This window comes from Eumetopias jubatus, unplaced genomic scaffold (genome assembly GCF_037043125.1).
Source record: "Eumetopias jubatus isolate StellerSeaLion01/CBP00866 unplaced genomic scaffold, mEumJub1_p1.0 scaffold_4, whole genome shotgun sequence".
Classification (NCBI taxonomy): domain Eukaryota; kingdom Metazoa; phylum Chordata; class Mammalia; order Carnivora; family Otariidae; genus Eumetopias; species Eumetopias jubatus.
In genome coordinates this window covers 44,412,228-44,425,438 of record NW_028274810.1, presented here as the reverse complement: position 1 = coordinate 44,425,438, position 13,211 = coordinate 44,412,228, and the positions used below count along the sequence as shown (strand labels likewise).

General features: G+C 36.4%; 1 protein-coding gene and 3 non-coding genes across 5 annotated transcripts; all 4 read left to right on the top strand.

Moving 5' to 3' along the window:
* The first annotated feature begins 3,887 nt into the window (after window positions 1-3,887).
* Window positions 3,888-12,117, top strand: RABGGTB (Rab geranylgeranyltransferase subunit beta). 2 transcript variants are annotated; one of them, XM_028102563.2, is made up of 9 exons: window positions 3,888-3,967; window positions 4,993-5,100; window positions 6,210-6,407; window positions 7,010-7,115; window positions 7,958-8,010; window positions 8,095-8,205; window positions 9,123-9,248; window positions 11,011-11,160; window positions 11,529-12,117. In XM_028102563.2, exons 1-9 carry the CDS (start codon window positions 3,899-3,901, stop codon window positions 11,667-11,669), a joined length of 1,062 nt encoding a protein of 353 aa, XP_027958364.1. In that variant the 5' UTR covers window positions 3,888-3,898; the 3' UTR covers window positions 11,670-12,117. The 2 variants fall into 2 exon arrangements, with proteins under 2 accessions (XP_027958364.1, XP_027958366.1); XM_028102565.2 differs by having other exon boundaries at window positions 3,960-4,008.
* On the top strand, window positions 4,718-4,796 carry LOC114208547 (small nucleolar RNA SNORD45). The gene has a single exon (XR_003609055.1). It is a non-coding gene; the product is annotated as a small nucleolar RNA SNORD45 (small nucleolar RNA).
* On the top strand, window positions 5,395-5,478 carry LOC114208545 (small nucleolar RNA SNORD45). Its single transcript, XR_003609053.1, has one exon. It is a non-coding gene; the product is annotated as a small nucleolar RNA SNORD45 (small nucleolar RNA).
* On the top strand, window positions 6,557-6,628 carry LOC114208546 (small nucleolar RNA SNORD45). Its single transcript, XR_003609054.1, has one exon. It is a non-coding gene; the product is annotated as a small nucleolar RNA SNORD45 (small nucleolar RNA).
* Window positions 12,118-13,211: the final 1,094 nt, after the last annotated feature.

The following is a 13,211-nucleotide window of genomic DNA, read 5'->3' as shown; positions in this document are numbered from 1 at the left end:
TTGGTGAAGGGGCTGACTCTTGATTTCGGCTCAGGTCATGATCTCAGGGTCCTGGGATTGAGCCCCACATCAGGCTCCATGCTCATCATAGAAGTGTGTTTGTCCCTCTCCCTCTGTTCCTCCTCCTGCTCACACACTCTCTCTCTTTCTAAAATAAATAAATAAATCTTCACAACAGATAAATAAGATTAAATCTTTAAAAAAAGAAGTTAATTTTTTAAATTTTCTGGTAATTTGGGGACTATTCCATTTATATGAGTGCTTATTTATAAACCAATCAGAACAGAGTTCTTTAATATGAGGCACAATCTAATCTGTTAATTTATACTTTTCAGAAGTAGGAAAGCATATCATAGGTGTACAATGAGAAGCAAAAGCCTTCCTCAATTAGAGACGTGTAGACACACTGAGCACTTAAAACTTTCAGATCTAAAACAGCTTTAGCCACAGGCCAAAAGCAAATTTGCCAATCCAGATCCCAAAGAGCTGTTCCCCTTCCCAACAGGTATTAAATTCTTAACTCTTTAGAGCTCTCTCATATAAAGACAAGGATGAACAAACCAGATTCCCTGTCATCTCTCACCTAGGAGAGAATAAATTTCTCTCATTGGCAGAGATCACCAAATGGATCATAAAAACCCTAATCATTGCCACCGTGAAGATTAATTTAGGAGCCGTGCCTGACGTAAAAACGAAAACAAAACACAAAAACGGTAAGGAGGGCAAAACCTATGCAAATAGCGTCAAAAGGTCCTTATTGCCACATGAGAATCACTCTGAGTGCCAAGAAAAGCTGTGCCTCAGCTTAAGTAGATCTTGATATGCTGTGCTCAAGCAAGGCACTTTACTTGGCTGTATCTGTTGATCTACCTGGATATCTAATCTAAGTAGATGACTCCTAAAACTGACAAGTTATAATTTTCAGAATGGTAAAATCATGATGCATATAGATATAAAATAAACACATGTGAAACATTTTAAGTCATTAATCTGGGAGGGAACCAATATGACATTAAAACTAATTTAAGGGGCGCCTGGGTGGCTCAGTCAGTTAAGTGTCTGCCTTCGGCTCAAGTCATGATCCCAGGGTCCTGAAATTGAGCCCCACATCGGGCTCCCGGCTCCGTGGGGAACCTGCTTCTCCCTCTTGCTCTGCCTGCTGGTGCTCTCTCCCTCTCCCTCTCTCTCTTCTCTGTCAAATAAATAAATAAAATTTAAAAACTAAAAATAAGTAAATAAAACCAATTTAAACCTTAAAACCTAGGTGTCTCAAATATTGTTTTAAACAGCTAAACTTCAAGGTCATTTTTACAGTTCATAATTAACAGGATTTTATATATATATTTTATGTTTAGTTTCAAGTTTTTATTTAAATTGTAGTTAGTGAACATACAGTGTAGTATTAGTTTCAGGTATAGAATTTAGTGATCCATCACTTACATACAACACCCAGTGCTCTTCACAACAAGTGACTTGTTAATACCCATCACCCATTTAGCCCATTCCCCCACCTCAGGATTTTGTGTTAGTAAAAGTTTTTCATCTCCAACTTTATCTGAAAAGTTTCTTCTAAATGGTTTCAGGGGCACCTGGTGACTCAGTCGCTTAAACATTTGACTCTATTTTTTTTTTAAAGAGCAGACATATTTTAATGTACAGAGCTTTAAGAAGGAAAATTAATTGGCCATATTTTTATTAGACTGTAATAGCTAAGTAGTAGTGCATAAAATCACATATCACAAAAATATAAACCATATATATAACTGAGCTGTCTCAGTAGACTTTAATAATAGCATATATTTACCACGTCATAGACCCTATTAGCAAGAGAAAAACACAAGTGAACAAGGAAATGGCAATTCACTACAAAACAGAGTAAATTATAATGTATTCTAGACAAATATCAACTCTTGTTGCAAATAAAGATACTGTTTTGCACCTAAAAGAAGCATCCGACTCTTGATTTCGGTTCAGGTCACGATCTCAGGGTTGTGAGATTGAGCCCGGAGCTGGCTTCCAGCTCAGCATGAAGTCTGCTTGTCCCTCTCCTCCTCCCCAACTCTCTCTCTCTCAAACAAAGAAAGAAAATCTTAAAAAATAAATGGCTTCAGAATTCTACTCCTTGTATACCTGCATCTTACCTATCCAGTTCCTTTTGATACTACTTAATTAGGAAGGCATGCAACTCTAAAACTGTAGACAAGATTTTATTTGCTTGAACGGAATAAAAAAATGGAAGAGTAATCAGAAATGTCATACAATATTTAGAAAGTAATATACTTCTATAAGTGGGATATGGGGCATGGAGCATGGAGCATATAATATTTTGCTTCTACATTTGATATTTCAGAATGATTCAGTTACTATATTTCATTGATTCCAAAATGCACATTTTTTCATATTTAACATCTCAAAAATCTAGATAAAGTTTATGTTAATAGCCATTGGCTGTTTTTTGTCCACATCTGTTATCTTTTCAGTTGGGATGTATCTTATAATCAATGACATCTTAGGTAAAATATGGTATTGTTTGTCCTGGAAATGCTATTCCAGGACATAAAGATGTTAGAACAGACTAGAAACAGTTTAGATGCTGAATGCTAATGAAACTATGTTCATAGTCACAATATGGGCTTGGAACAAAATTGTAGGTAAAGAAAAACTTTTTTCATTTACATAATCTGTAATGGTGACCAAAGCAGACACAGCTACAGCTCCCATGAAGCTCAGTGACTACAGCAGCATTGTCCAATAGAAATATAATATGATCTCTTATGTAATTATAAATTTAAGTCAGAGACTTAACCCACTGAGTCACCCAGGTGTTTAGGGCAGACTTTTTTTTAAGACAAAAAGTATTAGGGCTAGAGACAGTCATCACTTAATGGTAAAAGGATCAACTCACCAGAAATAGATGCTAAACTTACATGCATTTAATAAAGTAGCTTCAAACTATAAATGGGAATATCAATTACAGGGAGAAAAAAATGAAATTTATCATAATAGCAGATTCAACACTCTTGATTATTGATAGCCCATATATGTCACTGTGTCAGGAACTCTTCTCCAAATCGTTACTGAATATAACAAATTGTAAGCGTATGGGGTGCCAATATTTTCTAATGGGTGCTAAAAAACTTGAGTATGAAGGACCTAAGGAAGCACAAATGAAAATAGCTGTAATAACAAATCTGAATTTAGTGGAAAGCTTGTGAAAAGAACATGGATGTTTCTCTTTCAAAAATAATTTACAAAACTTCCAGCTAGTAGCACTTGCGGAAGAAGTTAAGGGAGTGAGAGAGTCACATCCGGAACCGAGAAGGCAAACAGGAGGGAAATGTGAGTATTTTATTAACATTCACTCAAAAAACATTTACTGAACACTTCCTACATGCAAGAATTCTACTAATTACCATCCCCTTCAGAACTCGAGTTTTCTTCTTTTTTTAAGATTTTATTTGTTTATTTGACAGAGAGAGACACGGAGAAAGCAGGAACACAAGCATGGGGAGCGGGGGAGGGAGAAGCAGGGTTCCCCCGGAGTAGTGAGCCCCATGCGGGGCTCGATTCCAGGACCCTGAGATCATGACCTGAGCTGAAGGCAGACACTTAAGGACGAAGACATCCAGGTGCCCCAAGAACTCCAGAGTTCAAAGAGCCTCAGAACAAATTATTTTTTTTAAAAAAGTAATTCAGATATTTAAATATTACTTAAAACTTTAAGATACATCAAGGTCACCACAGGACGAGAAAATGAGCGCCAGAGAATTTGGGCTCAGGCAGCGAGGACAGCTATCAGCAGTCGGCGGGGTCCTAGGGCAGTCAAGCAACCGTTCCTTCCTACAGGCGGGAGTGTGGTCAGCTATGCCGGTGATCGGAAGGGACCTGGGGGGAGCTTATGCGCAGGCGCGGGCCGCCTAAATCCACCCAGGGACGACCCGAAGTTCTTTTTTCGGTCTCAGACATGGTGAGTGAGGTTGTTCTCAGCTGTGGCTGCCCGGATGCCTTGTAGGTGGAGTAATACTTAGCAGCTCAGTCACCCTAATTCTTTAGCAAGTATTGGAGAACGGTTGGGTTAAGACACTGGCCTTGGACGGTGTCTTTAGGGCCTAGAGAGGATGAAGTATTACTCAGCGTTTTCTGCAGACCTCGCGGGCTCACGTACGGCTTCTAATTTTATCTAGGCTTCTTCCCAAGAGGCAGGCCTCAAGGTTCAACGGCCCGATTTCTTAATTCCTCAAAAAAGCCGGGCCAGCCGGTGGTTCTTCCTTCCTTTCTGTATTTTATGGCTCAAAATCTATAATATATGTGGTCTTTGAAGATGCAGTGAATTTTAAGTGGTATCTGATGGAAATTCACTAAATTCTTTCCGGTAATCGTCATGACCTACTTAAAATGAGTTTAATGCTGTCTCGATTACAATAAATGGGGGGAACTAAAGCAGCATCATTTCCTGCAAATGAAGAAACCAAGACTAAAGCTGGAGAAGATGAGGCTAAAGGAACTTACTGATAAATTGAATAATCTAGGATTAATAAGATTTCATTAAAGAACTTTACTGCAAATTACGGGCTAGCTGTATTTTATATATAAATGTTTTATTGCTTCAACTTTCTGCTGCATGTAAACTAAGTTTTGAATTGGTAAGATTGGATTTTCTGTGGTGTTTACTTTAAGTGAAAGATAAGCGACAACAGATGAGGGTAATAATTTTTTGGGTCAATGATGAGCTGGCATGTATTCTGAATCTGAAGCTGATTATTACTACTTTAGCTCTAGAATTACTCTGAGACCTGAAAAATACCCGAATATTACAAGGGCTTTAGTGCTTAAGTTCTTTCTGGTCAGATACTTGGCAGTTTTTATGTAGAAAGTTTCTGTGTGGCAAGATGGAATCAAAGTGAAAAGTTCAGTTGTATACTGAATATATACACTGTGGTCAAGCATTAAAGAAGTGAACAGTACGAAGTAACTGCTTTTTTATTTTGAAAGGGCACACCGCAGAAGGATGTTATTATCAAGTCAGATGCGCCTGATACGCTATTGTTAGAGAAGCATGCAGATTATATCGCGTCCTATGGCTCAAAGAAAGATGATTATGTATGTATGATTTCATGTTGAACGTTTGTTTTATTTTGAAGAAATGAGGCTATTATGCATAAACAGTATTTGTGGCCCGTTTTGTTTTTTGTCCATGTTTCTTAAAAATAAGTCCTCCATGCCAAGGACCGAGGTTCTTTCCGTGAAGTGCAGCTGAGGTTGAGGGTCTACCAGAATTAACCATGGTTCTCAGAGGCTTTGACAGACAAAACAGATTCCCCATCTGCCCCGATATTTAAGAGGTTTGAGGTACAGAAAAGATTCGTATTTTTGTACTTGAGGTATTACTTCCAAGGTCAGTGATGTGTTGGCATGTATTACCTGAATATATGGCTGATGTGTAATAACACTTTAGCTCTAGAATTACGCTGAGACCTTGAAAAAGTTCAACCTTAAGTTTCAAACCTTGAGTAGTTTTCCGCTCTGGGAGTATCTTAGAAAAAAGTAATGAAACTGAAAGTAAATATTTTTCCCTGTAGTGTCCAAACAACTGAATTTGCCATCTTGGGAAACCTCTAGTATTGATCAATTTGTGACTTGTTAAATTCCCTAAGACTACTCACCTGATTCAGAACCTTAACATGTAATGCATTGGTGATTAGCAAAAATTTATTTCTGATCTAGTCTCTGTACCAGTTTCTATGTCTGATTAGCTACTGTTAGCTGTTTCATCTTAATTTTTGCATGCCTTGGCTGTTTTGGTTTTCAGGTCATTGTACCATTTACTAATAGGTAGTAGATAGGCTTTGTACATAGTCCATATATTAATAGAGTGGATGTCTGATAAATATGATATAGGTACTCTGAAAGAAATACTCTGTCCCCAAACTTGAAAAAAGTTGGTATATTTTTGACTTACTCTTCTGGTTGGCTCTTAGGAGAGATTAAAATCCTATTTGTTTTAGTCGCAGGTGAGTTTATCATATGCATCTCAGATACTTACCCCCTCCCCACCCCCAGATTTGATAGCCACAAATTTAAAATAAATACCGTTGTTAGAATCAATTGAATTAAACAGTAAGTGTGACTATTTAGTTTTTATGTGTTCTACCACTTTAATAACCCTGCATCAATTCAGACTGGCACATTAAAATAATTGTGTGTTTTAGGAATACTGTATGTCTGAGTATTTGAGAATGAGTGGTATCTATTGGGGTCTGACTGTAATGGATCTCATGGGACAACTACATCGGATGAATAGAGAAGAAATTCTGACATTTATTAAGTCATGTCAACACGAGTGTGGTGGAATAAGTGCTAGTATCGGACATGACCCTCATCTTTTGTACACTCTAAGTGCTGTCCAGGTAAATACTTATTAGAATTTAACAGTCTTGGTAGTGTGTTCTCTTAACCTGAGAATGGAGAAATTACACTGGGTATTAGGAACATGATAAAATTGGTGTCTGTCAAAAAAGTTTCCCTAATCTTTTTAAATGAAGCCTATATTCTACAAGGTCAATGATGTGATGGCATGTATTAGCTGAATCCAAAGTTGATGTAAATTGTAAAATTACACTGAGACCTTGAATGATAAAATGTTTGTCTTCAGTATATATAAATAATTTGAAAATCACCAGGTAGAATTAAGTGTTTTAATTTTGATAATAGTGAAGATCCACAATTGTGGCTTTAAAGTCTACTTCTGTATATGTAAGTTAGTATATTTAAAAGTTCTGGAATACTAAGCTGCAATTTACATGGAGGAAATAAATTCTGTTACTGGTTTGGGTTTGTTGATTATGCCTGTGGCATAGTAGAAGATAGTCTGCATGTTTGCAAAAAGGCCACAATATGCATAGACAAAAGGACATGCTTGCTTGACAGTTTAAAAGGTAGTTGAGGAAGAACATCATTACAACAAACTTAGCAGTGTTGAAGTATTTAATTTGTTTTGTTTTTGTTACAGATTCTTACTCTGTATGATAGTGTTAATGTTATTGATGTAAATAAAGTTGTGGAATATGTTCAGAGTCTACAGAAAGAGGATGGTTCGTTTGCTGGAGATACTTGGGGTAATGTCAGTCTAATCCATGCTATCCAAAATAGCAATATTAAAAACTCTGTTTTGGTGTTTATTGTAGTGATAAGGTTTGTTGAAAGTTTTTAAATACAATGAATTGGAGGCTTTGCAAATAATTAAAGGAGATTTTTAAGGTTTTGATCTTTTCAGGTCCCACGAAGCAGCTGGTCTTAACTGAAGTTAAATGGTCTGCTGGAAGTTCCAGCATGCACTGTGCTAGTTATATCAGCATACAGGAGAACTGGAACAGAGGGGGCCAGTCTAAAATTTGAGGTAGGTGAAATTTTTTCCCCCAATATTTGGTGGCTTTGTAAAGTTTTTTTTTTTTTTTTTAAATATAAACTACTCGAGAGGGAGAAATATTCAAAAAACTTTACAAACTTACTGGATATTTGAGTGGAGGGAGGGGATAGTACTATACTTGATAAATGTAGATAATCTCTGCTTTAGGGCTGAATACAGTGCAGGCCGGAGAGACCAGCTGCCTCATGGGATGTGAAAATCTACTTTTATATAGTAGGGTAAGTTTATTGTCATTATTAGAAATTGAATAGTAATTTTGGTTCTGTGTTACCTTCCCTTTCGGGGTGCTCTAAGCAACTTAAGATAATTTGCTGTATTTTTGACAAAACTTTCTAGTTCTTGGATTCCTTAGAAGTGATTTTACTTCAGATTCAGCTTTCCTCCTGGTGATTTAAAAGTAAATGTTAAGCTTGAACTCATGGAAATTTAAACATGGCAGTTGTACAGTTTGCTTTTAGTTAACTGGCATTATATATGAGGATCAGATGCCTCTGGTAACACTTAATTTATTTGATTTCCTTTTTCTTTTAGGAGAAATTGATACAAGATTTTCTTTTTGTGCGGTGGCAACCTTGGCCCTGTTGGTAAGTTTTGAATATTGTATTGGAATAATTAAGTGCCCATGCTTATTCTGGAATTCAATAGGCTTATTTTTTTTCTGTTTGTAGGGGAAACTAGATGCTATTAATGTGGAAAAGGCAATTGAATTTGTTTTATCGTGTATGAACTTTGATGGTGGATTTGGTTGCAGGCCAGGTTCTGAATCCCATGCTGGGCAGGTAATTTATTAATGCAGATTAAAATATGTCAGTTTTGAAGGAATAAGTGATAAACTGGGAAAATAGATTAATTGCAGTTTCAGTGTCTGTTACATATGACTGAAGTTAACTTAAATGTAATGTGGGATATTACATAAGAATTGCTTAAGTGCAGATAAAGGCATTTTTACAGTAGTTTTAGATACATTCCCTGTTGGTGGAAGCCCCTGGCCCAGGCAAACATAAGTAGGTTCGTTATCACGAAAGATACATTTTTATTTTCCCTTATTCCTACCCTGAACACCTATTTGCTTGTGCCAGAGAGGCAAATTGTATTTTTAAATAGTATTTAGTATTTACATTGTATCTGTAAATAGTTGTCCAGTAAAATTTGCTTTTAGAGCCACCTGGCTGGTTCTGTTGGTAGAGCATAAGATTTCTTGATCTTGCAGGCGCCTGGGTGGCTCAGTTGTTAAGTGTCTGCCTTCAGCTCAGGTCATGATCCCAGCAGGGTCCTGGGATCGAGTCCCACATTGGGCTCCCTGCTCCGCGAAAAGCCTTGGCTTCTTCCTCTCCCTGCTTGTGTTCCTGCTCTCGCTCGCTCTCTCTGTCAAATAAATAAAATCTTTAAAAAAAAAATATTTCTTGATCTTGGGGTTGTGAGTTTGAACCCCATGTTGGGTATTCTAAAAATCTTTAAAAAATTTTTTGCTTTTAGCCATGAGGAAATGTTGACAGTAGTATTTCATTGCAGAATTGTATCCTAGAATTAGTATGTTTGGATTTGTTCACATAGTTAACGTGATATTTATGCGTCTGCAATTCTAACTTGTCAGTAGAAAGCTAGACATAAAATGGCATTTTAATTGAGTAGTTTTTATCACTACATTACTGTTGAAAAATTATTATACACATGTACTTTATGTCTGTAATTTTAGATCTATTGTTGCACAGGATTTCTGGCTATTACTAGCCAGTTGCATCAAGTAAATTCTGATTTACTCGGTTGGTGGCTTTGTGAACGACAGTTACCATCAGGTGGACTCAATGGAAGGCCAGAGAAGGTATTGTTTCATAAGATATACTGTGTTCTAATAGCTTTATAACCACTATAGCTTCTTGTAAATTGATAATGTGCTTTTACCTCTCCCCCCATTGCAATTTTTCAGTTGTACTGCCTAAAAAAATGCTCTTGGCAAAAGTAAAACAACTGGAGTGGAGCTACTTATTAATTATGGTATCCATTTAAAAGACTTGAGGAAAAGATGTGTATGCTACGTTCTGATGATCTTTTTATGACAAAGCTCTCTTCTGGTTTTCCCTATCCTGAAGTGGATTCTGGAGTTAACTGAAGGAAAACAAAAAAATGTCAAATAGCTTTGAAATATATTTGTATTCAGACATAGTATGTATTCTTAAAGTGTCGTTTTCCCTATCCTGAAGGTCTTGTATTTTTCAGGCATTGAAATGAAGCTATTTCTTTTAAACTTTTAGTTCTAGATCTATACCAGGGAAAATAAGTCCTGTATTAAAAGCTTTCTTTATATCTGGGACCCAAAGAGTACTGTTAAATGAATACATGTATCTTGTACAGAAATCTCCATGTCTACTTATGAGTGTGAAAAGACAATTTACCAAATCAGTGATTTTTAAAAATCATGTTACAAAATTTTTATTTAAAAACCTTATTAAATTTTTTAAGAAAGACCCAGTTTTTGACATTTTGATTTGGAGAAAAGGAAATCAAATTTTCCTTTGCACATCCGCAGTTCGCTGTAGCTCTCACACATGATGTTCTAAATTGGGTCTGTAAGGGCCCAGGTAGTAAATGTTTTCAGTTCTGTAGGATATACAGTCTTGTTGGCAAGTACATTACTACCCTAAAGAGCAGATGGTGCCATAGACCATAAGAAACCAGTGGGCATGACTGTGTTTCAGTAAAGTAACAGTGGTTACATTTGAGTTTCATATCACTTTCCTATCACAAGACTGTATTTTGTTTTCCTGTTTTGGGGGGGGTTTATTTTTAGACTGCATATTTTAAAAATCGATTTACAGATACAGAAAAATTCTTTGGTTGTAGTCTAGGTTTGACTCAAGGGCTGTAGCTTGCTGGATCCTTGACAGTATTATGATAGGGCATGGTGGTTCCTTTGTCTGGGTCATTGTATTTTTGTTTTAGCTTTGCTTGCTCAATATTTATGAACAAGTTGGGTTGGGAAATATCCACAGGTGGTTTCTAGCTAGTTAAAATCCAGTGAAAAACCTGTGCAACTTTCAACAGTTAGAAAATGGGTCAGGGTTGGGATTGCCAGGAATCTGCACTTAACAGTGTAGGACAGTTTTTTATGTGCCTATGAATCACCCGATTTTGTTGAAATAATTCTGGAATTGAGGTGAGATATTCTGCATTCTTTAAACCCAAGTGACCCATGTTCTGAGGAGCTAGGCTTTAGGTTATTTTTAAGCAAGTATATATCTACCTGGACAGCATTTGTTGAAAATGCTCTACCTAGGGAAATAAACATATGTCACCATGGATTTCGTGAACGTTAATCGCCAGCTTCTTGGATAAGGGGCATTCACTCCAGATAAAATAAAGGTACAGGGGTAGTTGTCACTGCATACCTAAACTCTGAAACATTTAGCATAGGAGTCTGTGGATTGAAATGTTTGGTCTTTATGCCAGTGATTATCTTTAATTGTATTTATGGATTTTAGCATCTCTAACTGCATGTCAGTATATCTCTCAATCTCCACGACCACCCCATGTTTGGACTAGAGGATAAAATTGTGGCAACTGCTTGTGTTTTTTTTCCCTCCTAGTTACCAGATGTATGCTATTCATGGTGGGTGTTGGCTTCCCTAAAGATAATTGGAAGGCTTCATTGGATTGATAGAGAGAAACTTCGAAGTTTCATTTTAGCATGTCAAGATGAAGAAACAGGAGGATTTGCAGACCGACCAGGAGATATGGCAAGTATATTTCTGAACTATGCAATAGTTACATTGCTTTGAGTTACTTTTATGGCATTTCCAGACTTAGAAATGGATGATATTTAAAGTGTTGCTTTTAAAGCAGGATACTTTTCTGGTAATTTTTATTTGAGAATATATGAAGGATATAACAAGTTTACAGAAATTTCTCATCACTTAATTGTCAAAAAATACTGTATGGTAAAAGGTCCTATGTAAAAAAAAAACAATTTGAAGCCATCATTTTTATTAGAAAACTAAGCATTTATTCAAGTAAATACAATGGAATCCAATATAACTTGTTCAGAAGTAGGGTTTTAGAAGTTTTCATTTTTGTAATACTCTATAAATTCTTATTTTTTAAATAGGTAGATCCTTTTCATACTTTATTTGGAATTGCTGGATTGTCGCTTTTGGGAGAAGAACAAATTAAACCTGTTAGTCCTGTGTTTTGCATGCCTGAAGAAGTACTTCGGAGAGTTAATGTTCAGCCTGAACTAGTGAGCTAGACATTGATGGAGACATGAGACATTGCTTAGTATAGTTTTGCCATCTTAACATTTCTGTAAAGTGCTGATCAAACTTAAAAATGACTACTGTGTCACTATTTTGTATATGAATTGTATTCATTTTAATAAATTATGTAATTATACATAATGTAAAATAAAGATCTTTATCTTCAGCTTTAGATTTCCTTCTGCAATGCTATTCTGAGTACAGTATTTTGTTTCTGCTTCATTGTATTTATTTGTATGTTTCCTTAACAGCAAATTCAGTTTAAAGAACTATTAAGTCTTGTGTTCTACTTGTTTTTCCCATGTGCTTCTTTCATATTATATAATGGCTAATGTAAATTGATCTATATCCATGAGAATGTTAACTGATAATTGATAAACCCATCCATATATGAATTAAAAGATGCACCAGAATAAATGGCTGTTGAAATTTGGGACTGTTTATGGTTACTCTGAATTGATCGCAGTAATTTAGGTAAATGGCACATTTCACCATCTTAGAATAGGACTGCATTCTGGACTAGGTTCTTATTTTTAAAACATTTTTATGTTCGAATGCCAGCGATTTACCTAAGGCATTGTTGGCCTTTAAGGAAATAGAAGTTGATAGTTTCCACAACGTTTTTGAAAATTTTTCAAAAGACAAATGAGCACAAGTATTCTGAGAGTTTTACATTCTTGATGAAAAGTATTTCAATGAACATTTTTCTTGAAGTTGAAATTTTCTCAAGCATGTTGGCAATACTCTAGTAGTTGTTTTAAGAATGATTAGTGGGGCTCTTGGCTGGCTCAGTTGGTAGAGCATGCAGTCAGTTCAAGCCCCACAGTTGGGGTAGAGTTTTCTCAAGAATGAGTAGTTGTGGTTCACTTAGACATCATTCACCAATTTCAGTTGTAACATCTAGATGAAAAAGTGCTTACATGAGATTCTTGTCTACCATTATTTTGACAGTTCACTAAAGAGTTTAGGCTGAATTGGCCACTATTTTTCTGGAAGTTTGGAACTGGGTGGAATATAATCTTATATAAATGGTATCACTGGAAGTATTTGAAGGAATTTTGAGGATTCCAATCATTGCATCTGGGTGAACTATGCTGTTAAGACACCTGACTTAGGTAATTTAGCAGTTGAATGAATTCAGTTTTCTTATTGAAGTATGGTTGATAGTGTTGTGTTAGTTTCAGGTGTACAACATAGTGATTCCACAAGTTGTGTTCAGTAATGTTTGAATATTTTCCAATAGCAGTATCCAAAGTATTTTTTTTTTAAGATTTTATTTATTTTACAGAGACCTAGCCAGAGAGGGAACACAAGCAGGGGGAGTGGGGGAGGGAGAAGCAGGTTCCCGCGGAGCAGGGAGCCCAATGCGGGCCTCCATCCCAAGACCCTGGGATCATGACCTGAGCTGAAGGCAGACGTTTAACGACTGAGCCACCCAGGCGCCCTGATCTCATCCATTCTTGACCTGGTTCTTAGGGTACTGTGCATACAGTCATGTGCTTACTGGGTGAGTATTTTGTGATAACTAAAACAGC